General features: G+C 36.9%; 1 protein-coding gene across 1 annotated transcript in view; it reads left to right on the top strand.

The window, feature by feature from the left end:
- The window catches only part of Brd7-9 (Bromodomain containing 7/9), an 87,829-nt gene that overhangs the window by 34,747 nt on the left and 36,382 nt on the right, over positions 1 to 16,700 (top strand). Inside the window, exons 5-7 of the mRNA XM_083139433.1 lie at positions 3,101 to 3,215; positions 4,791 to 4,974; positions 9,100 to 9,235. Coding sequence (XP_082995559.1) covers positions 3,101 to 3,215; positions 4,791 to 4,974; positions 9,100 to 9,235 — 435 coding nt within the window. The remainder of the gene's footprint in view (positions 1 to 3,100; positions 3,216 to 4,790; positions 4,975 to 9,099; positions 9,236 to 16,700) is intronic.

Here is a 16,700-nt window from a genome sequence, read left to right as displayed (position 1 = left end):
TCTTCTACATAAACTGCAAATCTTGAAATGTCATATGAAAGTTAAATAGATATGATTGTAAACTTCTAATTTTCTTGTGTGTACATGTTGCTTGCAGAGTACAATTTTTCTTGTAATCTGTTGTAACAAACATGTAAACATGTGTTTTGGTGCAACATTTCAGAAGAGCACACATTACCTTCATCAGACATTTATTTGTAATTTGATAAATGTGGCAGTTAAGACAATAGGAGAAATTTAACCAAAGCAAAATAGAAGTATTTATACAGGGTAGAAATTTTAAGTGAAAAATGCTGGCTCGACCAGGACTCGAACCTAGGCCATACCATGCAATTGCTCTAACCACTGAGCTACCGAGCCAGCCTGGCCTCATCTGATTTTTCGCTATCACTGTTTTACCTGCGTGGAATCATCTCTGCCAGTGCTATTGCAACGGGATCTGTTGCCTGGTTCCTCCCAGCATAGAGATGTTAATTATTGTAGATTAGGCACACACAGGAGATGTACTACGTAGAAATTCCACGGAGGTAAAACAGCGATAGCGAAAAATCAGACGAGGCCAGGCTGGCTCGGTAGCTCAGTGGTCAGAGCAATGGCACGGTATGCCATACACCCGGGTTCGAGTTCTGGTCGAGCCTGCATTTTTCACTGAAAATTTCTACGTAGTACATCTCCTGTGTGTGTGTGACTAATCTACAATAGTTATACAGAGTGTCTGAAAAGTCAGGCAACCAAGACTGTGAATGTACGTAACTTGTATAAAAAGCGATAGAGACATGGAACTTACACTGGTTATTAACTTTGTCTATGTGGATATTTTTTAAATATTAAAGAAGAAAATCATGCTCTACATGAACGTTAAGTATGCAGAAAAAGTTGCTAAGGCATGAAAAAGTTTTTGTGTGAAGTAAAGAAAAACCTGGATAAAGGACAGATGGAGTTGCTTGCAAACATTTTCAATGTGTATCGATAGTCTATGTGGGTGTTTAGCAAACTGAACAGTCAATTTTTACACATTTTATGCATTACAAATGATTTTATTGGATTAGTTATAGCATATGCATAAATTTGTAGCTATGTTTTTTTTAAAGAAAAATTAGGCGTACTGGCAACATTTGTCAGGTCAGAGGTCAGTACCAAATGTGTCTCGCATCTAGTTATGTTATTCAATCAGTACCCAGATGAACTAAAAGATTTATCGCACAGAAACCTAACCCACCCATATTTCTGTACGATAAAGTTCACAATGACGGTTTTAATTTTAGTAGCTTAGTGGCTGTATGTGCTGATGATTTTGACACGCTCATCTCCTGAGAAACACGGCGTAGAGGTTTGTTTGGAGAATGTTCTAACGCTGCACCAATTTCATCGAGTTTTGCTTTGGTTAGAATCCGTCGTTTTTGCTTAGGTGTTTTAAAATTTAAAGATCCAGTTTCTCGTAATTTAAGGACAAGATGTCTAACCGTATCTCTATGGGGAGGTGAGACGCCTGCGAATTTCTGTACAAATTGCCTACACACGTCTCGACACGAGTCTGTTTTCACGTAAGTGTCATACATAAACATTCTTTGTTCTAACGTGTACCTTGCGGCTTGCATTCCAATCGTCTCACTGACACAACACGCTGCAATAACACAAACAAGTAACGGCAAGTAACCAAGAATAACACTCTTGCACACAGTATGAAATTAACACATCCTTGGTTTACATCTGCTCGCCACTATATTCACAGCTCTGTCTTCATCTAGTCGTGAAGGAACAAAAAACTCGAGTTCGGAGATTTCGGATTGCAAGGAAGCTCACGAAAACCATTGACTTTTAGCGGTTTCGTCTGCAGCGTAATCTTGATACAGTGTTGCACATTCGAAACCTCCAAACGATCGCCATCGACACAAAACTCTTTCAAGGATATAAACTTAAGCAGGACGTTACTGGTCAAAACTATGATTAAAATGTTTTATTTTCTGTGGCTCTTAACATCGTTACTAAAGCGTATTTATTTGTGTATATAAGGGCAGAACTTGGATGAATTACAGAAGAACTTTTACATGTTATAACACAGGTTAGTGCTCGTTTTGCAATATTTAAATAAATGTCTTCCTATGTCCATAAAAATAAGCGGGCATTACAGGCCGCAAATGTTGGCATCTCCGTCAGCGCCAACCGCCATGCTTCTCCCGATCTCTCGGCTGAAGATCGAAATGGACGCACGGTATTTTGGCATAAGGCTGAAATGAGGAACGGTTTTTATTTCTTTTAAAAAGTCCAAAGTTATTGATCATATTACAAACAAATCTTTTGTGAAGGGCCTGGGTATTCTCCTGAAACTTTAATCAAAAAAGGTGTCTACTTGCTTGTATGAATGTTATGCACAATCAAGTAGAAAAAACACAATGAACATACTATTTTATGCCTGAACAGAATGAAGAGATTTGTTTTTCCAGTTTTGACAGTACAATAACACCAACTAACTACTTCATAACTAACTCTCTAGCCTTCTTCAACCTGAAGCCAATGAAGCTGCAGCAAACAAGTCTTCCATCTGTCCCTATCCTGGGCAATAGCAATCCAATCTTTTCCACTCTTAGCGATTTCGCTTAGGTCCATCTCAATGTTATCCCTCCATCTTCGTCTTGGCCTTCCTACAGGTCTCTTACCATCAGGTTTCCCAACAAGAATCCTGTAAACTCTTCTTGTCCCCTCCCAATTAACTATAACTAAATATGTGGAATACCAGTTAGTAAAAGTTTTGCAAGTATACAAAATTGTAAAATAATGCTTTTCTTTTCATTCTAATTTCACCACATTCTGAATTTAAGGAGTGGAAAATATCACAAAAGTCAAACATATACCATTATGCTTCAAAGGAACAAACCGTGAATTTGAGTGAGTATATCATAGATTGTTTTTCTGCAATCAGTTTCATCCTGAACATTACAATTAAATGTAAAATAACTCTCGGAGATTGTTCATTGTGATATAACTTCCTCAGCCATCACATTGCATGACCATAAGGATGGAGCTGAAACTACTTTGTGTTTATGAATTTATTTATTTATTTTAAATTGGTGAACTTTACGTGATGTTATTTTGATTTCAGTGGCAAATTTGAAGCGATTCCTGATGATTTAACTCCTGAAGAGATTTTGGAGCAAGCACAGAGAGCTGCACAAGGTGCTGCAGACAGACTTTCTCTGAGGAGACCCAACAGCAAGGTGAGTTGTTTTCTTAATTTTCTATTTATAGCATTACATAATTTACTTTTTCAATCAGTTATTGTTAGATCCACATATTTATGGTGAATAAAAGATCAAGATTTCGGTACAGAAACTGGACATACTTTGGGTATTTCGGGATCTAAAACAGTATATGAAATGGCAAATCAGTGTTAAAATGGTGAATAAAAACCAAAATTTGATTAAAAAACTATACTATAAGAACACTTAACATTTCACTTCTAATAGCACATTTATATAGTTATCAGCATATTAATTTTATTCCTGTGTAATCTAGTACATTTTTGATTCTCAAATATTTACAGCATAGTTAAATATTTTTCCATGAATTGCATAACTCACAGGATAATTCAGACCTCAGAACGTGTTGCATTGGTAAATATACCACAAGTTCCATTTTTAAGAGTTTATTTCGCATTTTACATCATTTCGTGACAAGACATGCCAACAAAATGCACCTCACACTTCCTAAAACATAGAAAATTAACATTACAATGTGTTATTTCACATTTCATGTTTTCGTCAAAAGTGAAATATGCATGCCCCTATTTATTGTTTCTCAGTTATTGATATGTAAGGATGAATGGAATCTGAAATTGAATCCTCAGAAATGTTTCTGCCTCACTATTTCCTTAAAAAAAAAAAGAAAGGTGCATTCTGTTTATTCTCTCAAAAATAATCCCATCAAAAAAGTTTGCTCTCAAAAAGATTTTAGTGCTATCATCAATGAACAACTTCCAAGTTATGTTGCACTTTATCTTTGCAATTTAAGAGGTGAATTCGTAATTTACTTAAGTTACTTAATTTACTTACATCGAAATATAAGAGTTGGTTTGAAAATACTGTAATAAGCATGTAACAGCTACTATGAAAATATCTCTCTAATTTTTGAATACTGCTTCAGTATGTGAACCATGGATTCTGAAACTATTCTTTCCAGGATTCATTCTATCCTCAACTTTTTTTTATCTAATTTCCTTCTCTGCAACACCTCTCCAATATATTCCCTTTTCATTTCGTACAGTTGCTGGTTTATTTTTGAAGCATGGAACACTGTACTTGTTTTGCAATTGTTTTGTGTGATTTTTTTTATACTTGCAGTTGCTTTTGTTGTGTGTACATCGACTGGTTATTTTATTTCATTTTCTTCTTGTTTGTTTGTTTAATTTTCACTATCACAGACATACAAACCTGCAAGAGAGCCAATCAAATTATGCTGAAACTTTGATGTAGGAACTGTTCATTTTGTTATCATCACTGCTTTTCTACAATAAATTGTATTTTTTATTTCAACATCCAATTGTATTATAGAGATGTTAGTGCCTCCCCGATGCTGCAGTGGTAGCGTCGTTGCCTTGTAATCAAGGGGTCTCGGGTTTGTTACCCAGTGGAGGCACATAGTGGTTTGGATCCCACTTCAAACTGTAGGTCCAGTCCCGATTAACCTTACTGTGCATAAAGTGGACTTAAAACACCAAATCAATCAATCAATCAATTATAGAGATGTTGGATGGAAGTTTATTTCGGTAATTGTGAATGCATTTATATTTACAGATCAGTTTTCTCAGGCAGAAGAAGGACGGTACAACATCGTTGAATATCCTTTGCCCCAATGAAGGAGTACTTCCTGGGACCAATGAAAAACCAATATCCCTGGGAGCTTTCACTGGAAAGCTCACTCATGGAACCGGCCAGTTACAGGGATTCAGGGAGGATAGGAGAAATCTTGCAAAAGCTGGTATGGAACAAAATCTTACATATATTTTCATAGCTGTGGGAGTGACGAGGTTAATGATATATCTATCAAGTTGTAGATGTATGTCCGAACCATTTGCCTTAATGTGCTCGCTCTATATCTGCTTCTTGTTTTAGCTTTACAATATGTTTTGTACTACATACATTAATTTAACGTTGTTTCAAGTTTTATTAATACCAGATGTTAAGAAAAGTATTGTTGTTATTGCGTGCAATCTTGAAATTATTGTGGTGTAAGAGTTAGAATAAGAGGATAAAGTTCAGTTGTAGGTTATTATTGAAACAGATAAATGCATGAAATCAATGATTGAAGAGCAAGCAGAGAATTAATGTTCAGGTTTTGAACCTAAAACTCAGTCTATAAAGCTTTTGTTCATCTGGCATCATCACAAATTACACAGATGCTCCACAACTGATGTTGATCACCATGGAACATTGGAATAATACAATTGGCAAATTAATTTCAACATGGAAAACAGGTAGAAAATTGTGTTTTACCTAGGTTTAAACTTTCTGCCTCTGGTAATGCCTGAAATTTCCCATCTTGCGATTGGGTGTTTGAATTATTTTGCATGCCAGTTGCAACAATATTCCAAGAAAAGACTATTATGAGTTGGATATTCCTGTGTGTAGCTCTTTTTTTTTTTGTTTAATGCTGGATGTCATGTTACTTTCTATAGTGGAATCTTGATTACACGATTTTCAAAACTATAGTTGCCAAAGAGCTTCCAATGCAGGAAAATGTATATTCTTGGAACATAAAGTTAAGGTTCCTCTGTATATATTTTTTAATTTATGAATTTAGCACCAGAGAATTCCTTGAATTTTGGAAATTTCATGGAATTTGTATGTTCTATGATTTAAACATTGATCTGCATTGAGTTTTTTTTCGCATACATGAAAAATTCAGTGTGCTGATATATAATCCAAAATATTTTGAACTGATGTATTACAGTTGACTCAGTGGCCAAGCACGTTAAGTGTGGCTGACTTTTTGTTTTACCACCAAAGTTCACAGATTCAAGTCCAGCCTAGGCATGGGTGTTCTTTGTGAGTGTTACTCCATCAATTTCATTAATCACTATGCATCCTCATCTTCTCAGTTAGCCAAAAGTTTTCTACACTAAATGACATGTATAATGTGTTTAGACCTCACTTTAAATTGTAGGTGTGGTCCGTAATGGAATTTCTGATGTGATTCATCCAAGAGAAAGATACCATGAGTAGCATCTTCAACCTGCTGTTTTTAAAACAAAATTACATGTGATCATTCTAATTATTCTGTGTCTGCTGTTAGAATAAAGTCAGTGTAATCAAGTACAGGGGCACATGTTGTATCTACCAACTTTAAATGCTTGTAGTAACTTTAAATGGTTATGAAATAATAAAGTGCGCATAGGTATTCATACAGCACATAATATGAACAATACAGACATCAGTGTACCTTGAATATAACTGTTCTAAATGTCCTCCTTCTGCTTGGATGCACTGTTCGAGGCGATACGGAAAGGCTTTCATGACACGCATCTCAACATGTCCTGTGCAGTAGCAAGTATTTCACGACAAGTGATGGTTCACAGCATTACCTGTGGCTTTCCACTGCCTAACCCACCTCAGAATGCTGTGTCTCTGTAACAAGTGCATGGCGATCTTCATTGTTCCACTGGATTGCCCGGTGCCTGTGCACTGGCCAACGCTCCATGGTATACTCGTTGCCTTGTAATCAAGGGATCCAAGGAACTTAAAACACCAAGTCAACCAACCAACCAGCTCCATGGTATACTAATTGCCTGACTCCCAACTCTCCACAGATGCGCTTGTGCATTCTGGCAGGGTTGTCAACTCAGATTGGTAGATACAATTTGCACCACCCTGTACATGCAACTTGTGAGAAATCCTATTGTTTACTTCAATGGCAGCTGAGCAGGAATCTTGCATGCACATATATAGTGCAGACCTTACCGGTGGTGCACCAGGAAACTGAAACACCTGGCATGGAGACACTAACTTTTATAAGCTGCCAGTACAGCAGCACTGGGGCAGGACATGAGAGGGATTTGCAGCCATTCCTCTTGAAGCACACTGATAAGTTCACAACATGTTGTTGGTGAAGGGAAACGTTGTTGCATGCGATCCTCCAAAAGACCCTACAAGGGTGCAATAATGTACAGGTCCGGTGACTGAGTGGGCCATTGCAGTTGTTCGTCGTCATGTTCATGCTCATCGAACCACTCTGTGACCTGTTTAGCAGTGTATATATTTGCACCATGGACTGCAGATGGTCCTCCAGAATGCCCATATAGTCCTTGGCAGTGACATGTCCCTCTAGTTGTCTCAAAACTGCCACGCTATTGCACCCCACACCATCACCAATCCATCCCCCATGTTTCACTCTGGGCACTAAACAGTCTGGTTAGTGTGCTTCAGATGGACTTCTCCACATGTAAACTCTTCCAGATAGACGATATCCTTGTTATTGGTGAGGAGGAGGAAGTAGAGAAACTATTCGTAACCTTAGGGGAGCAAGAGGAAATAATAAAATTTACTAAAGAGGAGATGGATGACCGTAAGATTAGTTTCTTAGACCTGGCAATTCGTTTAGAGGTAAAGAAAATTCATACAGGGGTTCATCATAAGGCATTATCGGGAGATCTATACATCAACAAAGAATCAGCCGATGCCAACAGAACAAAGAATAACGTATTTCAAAACTTCTTGCGGGCTCACAGATTATGTAACAACCAAGCAGATTTGCGTAAAGAGATCGAATGGGTAATGAAAATAGGAAAGAGGAATGGATACAGAGAAGAGGAGTTAAAGGGGAATTTAGGTAAAGCTAAGGTCACATACGGGAAAGAATTAGAAAGGAATAAACAGAAGAAAGACAGAAAAGGAAAAGAAGAAGAAGTTAGAGATGAGGAGGGGGAATATGAATATGTTGGGATTCCATACTTTCCCGGAATATCGGAGAAAATTGAAAGACTTGTAAGAGGGTATGGTGTAAGGTGTGGGATGCGAGCTCCAAAAACTTTAGAAAAGCATTTCACCGGGTATAAGAAAGATGGAAAAGAGGAAGAAATAAATGAGGGAGGGATGAAGGGGGTGTATGAAATAGTTTGCCAATGCGGCAAGGAATATGTGGGTCAAACAGGAAGAAGCATGAATGTTCGGTGGGGAGAGCACGACAAAGATATAAGGGAGGGGGTTCCCAAGACAGGGCTCTCCGAACATATCCTTGACGAAGGCCATGTTATCGCCAAACGGAAAGTGCTTAGGGAAGAGGAAAAACCTATAAGAAGGAATGTATATGAAGGATCGTATATATGTAAGGGAAGAGAGAATAAATTAAACAGAGACGATGGGAATATCGACGAGATGTGGGGGAAGATGTTCAAGAAGTGGGATGGGAAGGAATACGTAAAAATAGGTTTTAACGTAACCCCGGAAGTAGCACGCCAAGCTCAAATGGAAGAGGAATTCTGACTTGACTTCACGTGAACTGGAAAGGAGAAGGTGTGGGGGGAAAGATGAGGGGAAGGAGAGGGGAGGTGCCCGACCTCGTGCTCTACGAGGAAACCTTAGAGTATTGCAATTGCAGCACACGTGGGCCGTGGCTATTTAGTTTTAAAGTTTTAACGTTTCAAGGAGCAGTTTTTAATCAGGAAAACAGCGTGGTAATATGACGTGCACCTGTTATGGGTGTTAGGTTTTTAATGTTTTTATCCACACACATTTAACCAATCCCATACCCTATACGTAATAAGAGGTCGACGCGGTTATGAATTGTATATAACCTAAAAGTGAACATCCTGAAGAAGGGAGCAGTTGCATCCCGAAACGTCGCAGAAGCAACATAGATACTCGCAAATTGTAAGTTATTAATATATTTTTTTTACTGCAGTGACTTTTGCAGCGGTGGTTTTATGTTTTTTGGACACAATCCTCTTCAAATATAATCTTATAATGCTTTGTAATTTTTAAGTTAATGTTTTCAATCTTATGGTGTAAACTTCAACTTTCATTGAACTTTATTTCTGTGTTAAACTAGCCTATATGTAATACTTCTGTATGTTGTTACTCTGTCAACCAATAAATTATTTTGTTACAGTGAAACCATTGTACTATGGTGCTTTCGGTTCATATGCTCCATCGTATGACTCAACATTTGCGAACCTTACCAAAGAGGAGTCTGATCTAGTTTATTCTACCTATGGGGATGAAACTGCCGTGCAGTATGCTGAAAGGTATGCAAACTGTACTTTCACATCTGTGAATAATACATGTAAGGTTGGACCAGAAACAAAATTTAACTGCTAACGATAAATGTTCATATATAGAAATTTGCCACTACCCATAATCCATATTCTACCGATCTGACATTATATTGCAACTGTTCCTTGAATGCATGAGTGGTTCATTAATGTACATTATTAGTATATGAATCTAAATGACTGTAGTGAAAATCAATTTTACATTTTTCAGGGGACTAAAGTAACAATAAATGTATGAAAATGTAAAATCTTGGAAAATTGTATAGCATTGTGCTTTATTGGAACCATGAAAATTCAGAGTATAGTGCAATCAATGCAAAATCCAGGAACATGAATTCTGGGTTCCACTGTACATATTTAGCCATTTACTTTACATTCTTAGAGCATGTAAGTTTTATGTTTACATTCATGGAAAAAATAGAAACATTATAAGGCGAGGATGTTAACACTATGCCATCGGAGAGGTCTGGACCCTCCAATGTGTCATGTTTTAATTGTCATTTTAAGTGTTCAGCGTATTCTTATTGAATGTGCCGTTTTTTATTTTCTCAGGCAGACTTTTATTCTTCCCACATGTTTATCATCCCTGTTGGGAAAATACAACAATGTTTTAACAAGCGTTTTTAGCTTTTTGAGAATAGTTGGTGGAGTTTTTTTAAGTGCATTCTTACCTTTTTAATGTATTGTGTTTGTCTTGTGCAGGTCCCTTTACAAGCTTGCAGTTTAATTTTTCCCAAGGGACTTTTTACACTCCTTTCTAGAATTGTAGATAAGGGGCTATTTCTCCGTATATATTGAATGGTGCAAAATGGCCGTACGTACGGTTATTACAAGCATAAAAACACAGTTTTTCGTTGTGATGTTTCAGGAGAACACACGGTCCCTTCATCAGACATTTATTTTTAATTTGATTGATTTAGTTCAGTTTGCTTTTTGGCCTCCCCGATGGCTCAGTGGTAGCATCGATGCCTTGTAATCCAGGGGTCCCAGGTTTGATACCCGGTGGAGGGACGTAGTGGTTCGGATTCCACTTTAAACTGTAGATCCAGTCCTGATTAGCTTTACTGTGCATAAAGTGGACTTAAACACCAACTCGATCAATCAATCAATTTAGTTTGATTTGTGTGTTCTCCTGAAACATCACAACAAAAAACTGTGTTTTTATGCTTGTAATAACTTTAGACTACAAGAGAAATAATATATTTCCTTTTTGCTCACAAATGGCAACCATCAAATTTGATACTGTAATAAAGCACATTGTTTCATATTATCAACGTACAACCTATATCAACAGTTTTATACATTTTTGGGATGAATAGAAATGAATAATGAATTTGTTGTATCATCCTTGGAAAAAAAAAGTTTTCCTGCACTTGCTGCTGAAATTTGTGCCGTGGAAGGTCACAGAGTGACTAATGAAAGATTGACAACAGAATGGTTCAACCATTTTAAAGAAGGGATAACCAGCCTCAAATATGAGCTTTCTCTGGAAGATCCTCATTGTGAATTGAGAAGCTGTGCAGTAAGCATTGAAGCAGACTCGTCTCAACTAGCATGCACAAATATCAGCCTTCAAAGTCCATGGTACACTGCTCCAAATGCTACCTGACTACCCTGAAAGATTTCTAAGTCCAGAAATCGTTAATTTGGCAACATAGCTCTTGAGAACCATCAGAGAGTAGCTAACTTTACTGTAGGTCACTACTAGGTGAGAAACCCTGTGGTGAAAGATTTACATTATTGTTTATAACATAAAGTCAGAAACTATATTTGCCCAACATAGTAATAGAAAACAAAACGAATAATTTAAGAAAATACTTGTGATTCGACATGTTAAAATTGGAATCAGAGAAACTATTGTGACGTTGGAAACACTGCACTCGCTCATGGTCCACCTGGAGAAAATTGCTGTCAAGTGTGAACACAAGCATTACGAATAGTGTATGCAAATAATATATAACAACAACTTGCAAACTACTGTGCAATGAGCGAAAAGTGATAATTATCGCAATTTGCAACGAAAATGTGTTTGCCCCATAGAAAAGTGGCAGCTTGCGCAATCATCAACATGTTTCAAGGCATTTATGGATCATATTTGTAGTTAGTCCCCTATTTAATTTTTTCATTGGCATAATTGTAATTTGGTTGTTTCGGTCAGTTTATTTTTCTTAAATTTCTTTTACTCGGGTTCATGAAATCACATATTTTGACCGACGTTTTACAAACAGAATTAAGAGGAAAATATTGTGGGATTTTCTTGATCAATGCCCCCATCAATCAATTTTGTCATTACTCGCCTTTTTCTGCATTTCAATAGGTATTTGCCTTCTGACAGCTCATTTTCTATGCACATAACTGGGTTACTTATCCTCTGCAACGGGCTGAAGACTGCTACTGAACCGTATCAGACATTCACATCAACGATCGAGCTTTGCAAAGTCAAGTTCCACCCTCTCACACACCGGTCAAATATTCTTCCCATCCGATCGTGACCGGACCTTGTGCTGAGCGTGATCGAACGAACCTTGACCGGAGTGCTAGGTGTGCATGCTTCTCTTTAAAAACATTCAATGATATTTAACTGGACCGTTTGGAGAGGGTGATCCGAGTGTTACTGGAGCATAGATGTAAATCAAGCTTAATAATCGAAACTCTACGTGAGTGTCTATATAGGCAACCTGCAAAGATGTGAGCTAAACAATATGTACGAAGCCGTGAATTGGTTTATGGCTTGCTTACTGCCATCAACCCACCAATGTTGTAAGCTGGCTGTCAGTTCTACGAGTGTTCCACAATTGACAGAGGTTTGTTAGCTACTATAAGAGCCTTGCAGCCCAGCCTGCGTAATTTGCTGACAAATGGCAGGTGCAGTTTCTATTCAGATTAGGATTAGATGTAGAAAGAAACAACTCTCTTCTGCATAAAACAATTGTCAGGCCAGCAGTTTGAGCCTGTGGAAGGCTTATGTTGATGCAGAAGTGAATCTTTGTTTCTAGGAATAGCAAAAAGGTAGTTTATTCATTTTTACAGAATTAGAAATAAGTAGTATAATTGGCTATCGGATAAGCACCACTTACAAGTGTAGAAAAGAAGAGGTTATTTGATTGAACAACCTGATTTGCCTACACTTAAAACAATGCCAAGAGGGGCTTATACCCTAATTCTTCAAGTGTAATATGCTCTGAATTTTTAAGAATTTTGAATTCAAGTGTAGAAAAGATGAACCCCTCTCAGACAGATTTGCCTACACTTAAAATTATGCCAAGTTCCCATATCATCTTATTGTTTATAGTGTGTTTTTCTGTCAAAATCCCAGGAATCTTGAATTTAAGTGTAGAAAAGATGAGCCCCCCCTCAGATTGATTCTAGAGGGGGCCGACTCAAACCTAGAAGCCTCTAGATTACTAAACCAAAAATACTTATATAAAGCTCATAGCTTCTGGGTTCTGAGACCCAGTAGAGTGTGGTGCATAGCCCCATGGTTTTTATTGCCTTGTAAACAAGAGCTCTGAGTTCAAGTCCTAGTAAAATGTGAAGCCTCCCCTGATGGCAAAGTGTTAATATTGTTGCCTTGTAAACAAGAGGCTCGGGTTTGAGTCCTGATAAAATGTGTGAGATTGAAATACATGTGGCAAAATAATATGTCCACACGTGAGATTTTGAGAATAATTATTGCTAGTTGATATACAACTGATAGCTCCCAGATCTGAAACCTGGTAAAAAGTGTTATACAACAGCATAAAAGAGCAAAATTATTTTATATTGGGGATCACCAGAGCCTAGTTATTGCTGTTATAATTGTTTTGGCATATTGTCCGTAGTTCTGTTTTTTTGGACCAGGAAATTTTATATAAATAAACAACAAAAATGCCAAAACAAAAATATTGCAATCAGTGTAATAAAAATATATCTAGTTCTAATTGGTCTAGGCACCGGCATATCTGTGACTCTAAGAAATGCAGAAAGGCCACAAAAATGTGTCCAAGATGCCATAAAATATTAAGCAAGGCATATTACAAATGGCACAAGTGTAATTCTTATGTACAGTCATCAATATTGCCCCCACAACCATCTACATCTGGTCTGAAAAGAAAGCAAGAAACACCTGTTAATGCTAGAGCAGCAAAGCAGCCACGCTATGCACCACCTATCCATAGCAGTTTTAATGGCCAATTAAGAGATTATCGGTTTGTATCAGAGCCAAAATGTGGTATTAAGAATTTTTTGAACAGTGTAAATCCTGATGTGCAGGCAATTCTAAATACACAAAATGGCTCTTATAAGCTGTCCCTCAAATTGTTTACACAATATAAGAAACCAAATGGCACAAAATTTACACAGCCCCACATAACAGAAACTGTACCTGTATATTCAAATGCAAATTCAGACAAAATAATAAGCAGTTTGATAGATCAATTGAATATTAAACACTCTGAATTTGCAGCAAAAGAGTCTGATGGAGCCTATGCGGATCTCCACACAAGTTATATGTTAATATTTCTGAATTCAGCCCATTACAAGGATCTACATATCTGCTATTACCTGCCAATATTAAAAATAAAAAAGCCGTGGTTAATATAGAAAATAATGATGAGAAATGCTTTTTGTGGTGTATTTTAGCTGCTTTGTATCCAGTTTCAAGAAATCCTCAGAGAATAACTCATTATAAACAATATGAACACGATTTTGATGAGGCAATGGAGGGTTTAGAATATCCAATGTCTCTTCAGAATATTGATAAATTTGAAAAAAAGGCCCGGGATATTAATGGTAAACAATTATCTATTAATGTATTTATTTGTTCCACTGGCCGTGGCAATTGCTTGATAGCACCTCTCAGAATCAGTACATTTGATGATGATTCTGCTGTTCCGATTGATCTGCTCTTAATTGAAGGGGATGACACATATCATTACACTCTGATACATAATCTTGAAGCTTTAGTGAGAACACAACTAGACAAATCCAATACAATATTCAAGTTGTGTAGAAGATGTTTAACTGTATTTGATGGTAGAAAAATGGTGAATGGGGTTCGGGAAGTGAATGCAGAAATTGCTAAAAACAAGTTAATTGAAGATTTAAAATACTGTAAAAATTATAAACCTGTTCATATGGTGATGCCAATGCCAAGTGAAAATACAAAATTCAAAAAGTTTGAAGCCTTGTTTTAACACCCAGCATATATAGTCTGTGATTTTGAATCAAATCTCAAACCTCTTGCATTCTGTAGCCCAGACCCTGAGGAGTCTTCAATTACACCATACCAGCTACATCAACCTTCTAGTTTTTATTATGTTGTTGTACAGGATGGTGTTGTTAGTAAAGAATATTCACACATGGGACCAGATGCCATCAAAAAATTTGCACATAGAATAGAAAATGAGTGCCGTGACATAGCATCTAATGTCTTATTAAAATCAAAACCCATGTTGCCTTTAACAGAGAAACAGATTGAAGATTTCAACAATGCAGAAAAATGCCCGGTATGTGATTCTGAATTTTCACATACAAATATCAAGGTGAAACACCATTCTCATACAGATGGTAAATTCAAAATGGCCCTGTGTAATAAATGTAATATTAAGATCCAGAGACCAAAATTTGTCCCTATATTTTGCCATGGGGCATCCAATTATGATTTTCATCATTTGATCAGATACGAGGGGTTTGACAAGCAGAATTTAAATATTTTAGCTGAAAATGATGAGAAATATATTGCTATTAGCAAAATAATTAAAGTTAATGGTGTTCCTATTCACTTAAGATTTCTTGATTCCTACAGAATTTTATCTGCTAGCCTGGCTACACTGGCCACTCAATTATCTGATGATCAATTCAAAATCACATGTGCTTTGTTTCCAAATCAGGACCTGAAATTAATTAGGCGGAAGGGTGTATATCCATATGATTATGTTACAGATTTTTCTAAATTTGATGAGTGTTCTCTGCCACCACAACAAGAGTTTTACAGCAAAATCAGAGCATCTGGAATCACTGATGAAGATTATCACCATGCCCAGTTGATGTGGAACAATTTAAAATGCCAGACATTTGGTGATTATCACAATGCATATTTAAAACTTGATGTCACTCTCTTAGCTGATATACTTCAGGCATTCAGAAAATCTTCTATGCAAAATTATAAACTGGATCCAATGTATTTTTACAGTGCTCCGGGCCTAGCATGGGCTGCAATGTTTTTAAACACTAAAATACAATTGGATCTGATCCAGGATCAAGACATGTATCTGTTTATGGAGCAATGTATAAGAGGAGGGATGGTGCAATGCTCTCAGAGATATGCCAGAGCAAATAATAAATATATTCCCGATTATGATCCAGCACTGCCATCAAATTATATACTGTATGTAGATGCCAACAGCCTCTATGGTTATGCTATGATGGATAAACTGCCATATGCAGGGCTTGAGTGGGTTGAAGATTTCAATATTGAAGATCTTAAGGATTTTGATGACAGTGACTATGGCCTCTTCTTAGAGGTTGATCTGACAATTCCTGATGATTTACACAACAAATTTTCTGATCTGCCCCCAATTCCTGAGGTTAAGTGCTCACCTGGCTCTAAACAGAAGAAATTGATGATGACTCTGGAGCCAAAACAGGGTTATGTCATATATTACAAAAACCTCCAGTTCCTGATGCATCATGGTGTCCAAGTGACCAAAATTGGCAAAGTTTTGAGGTTCAGGCACTTAAAATGGTTGAAGCCATATATTAATACAAACACAGAGCTTCGAACATCTGCAAAAAGCCAATTTGATAAGGCCTTGTGTAAATTGATGGTCAATTCTGTATATGGCAAAACTATTGAAAATGTCAGAAAACATACCGATGTTAAAATAATTACTGACCCCAGCCTGAGCAAAAAATTGATTGCAAAGCCTAATTTCAATTACAGAAGAATTTATGATGAAAATATGGCACTTTTCAACATGAAAAAAACAAAGATTAAGTTTGATAAACCTATTTATGTAGGGGCTGTGATATTGGAATTGGCCAAATTACACATGTTAAAATTTGTATTATGATGTGTTGAAGCCTTTTTATAAGGATCGTGTAAAACTGATGTACATGGATACAGATAGTTTTGTTCTTGATATTCAAACAGAAGATGTTTATCAAGATATGTCCCAGCCTGCATTGCTTGAATATTTTGATACTAGTGAACATTCAAAAATTCACCCCTACAACAAAAAGGTGCCTGGCAAGTTAAAAGATGAGACACTTGGTGATGTTATTGTGGCATTTGCTGGGTTAAGGGCCAAGATGTACAGCTTTGAAACATGTAGTGGTGCTGTTGCCAAAAAGGCCAAGGGCATTGGCAGAGTAACTGTAGACAAAGAGCTTGAATTTGAAGATTACAAAAATTGCCTCAAATCATGTAGCACAATCAGAACATCAGAATCCAGAATTC

This window comes from Lepisma saccharinum, chromosome 17, assembly GCF_977018435.1.
Source record: "Lepisma saccharinum chromosome 17, izLepSacc3.1, whole genome shotgun sequence".
Lineage (NCBI taxonomy): Eukaryota > Metazoa > Arthropoda > Insecta > Zygentoma > Lepismatidae > Lepisma > Lepisma saccharinum.
The sequence above is the reverse complement of the archived record's forward strand: the minus strand, read 5'-3'. Positions and strand labels throughout refer to the sequence as shown.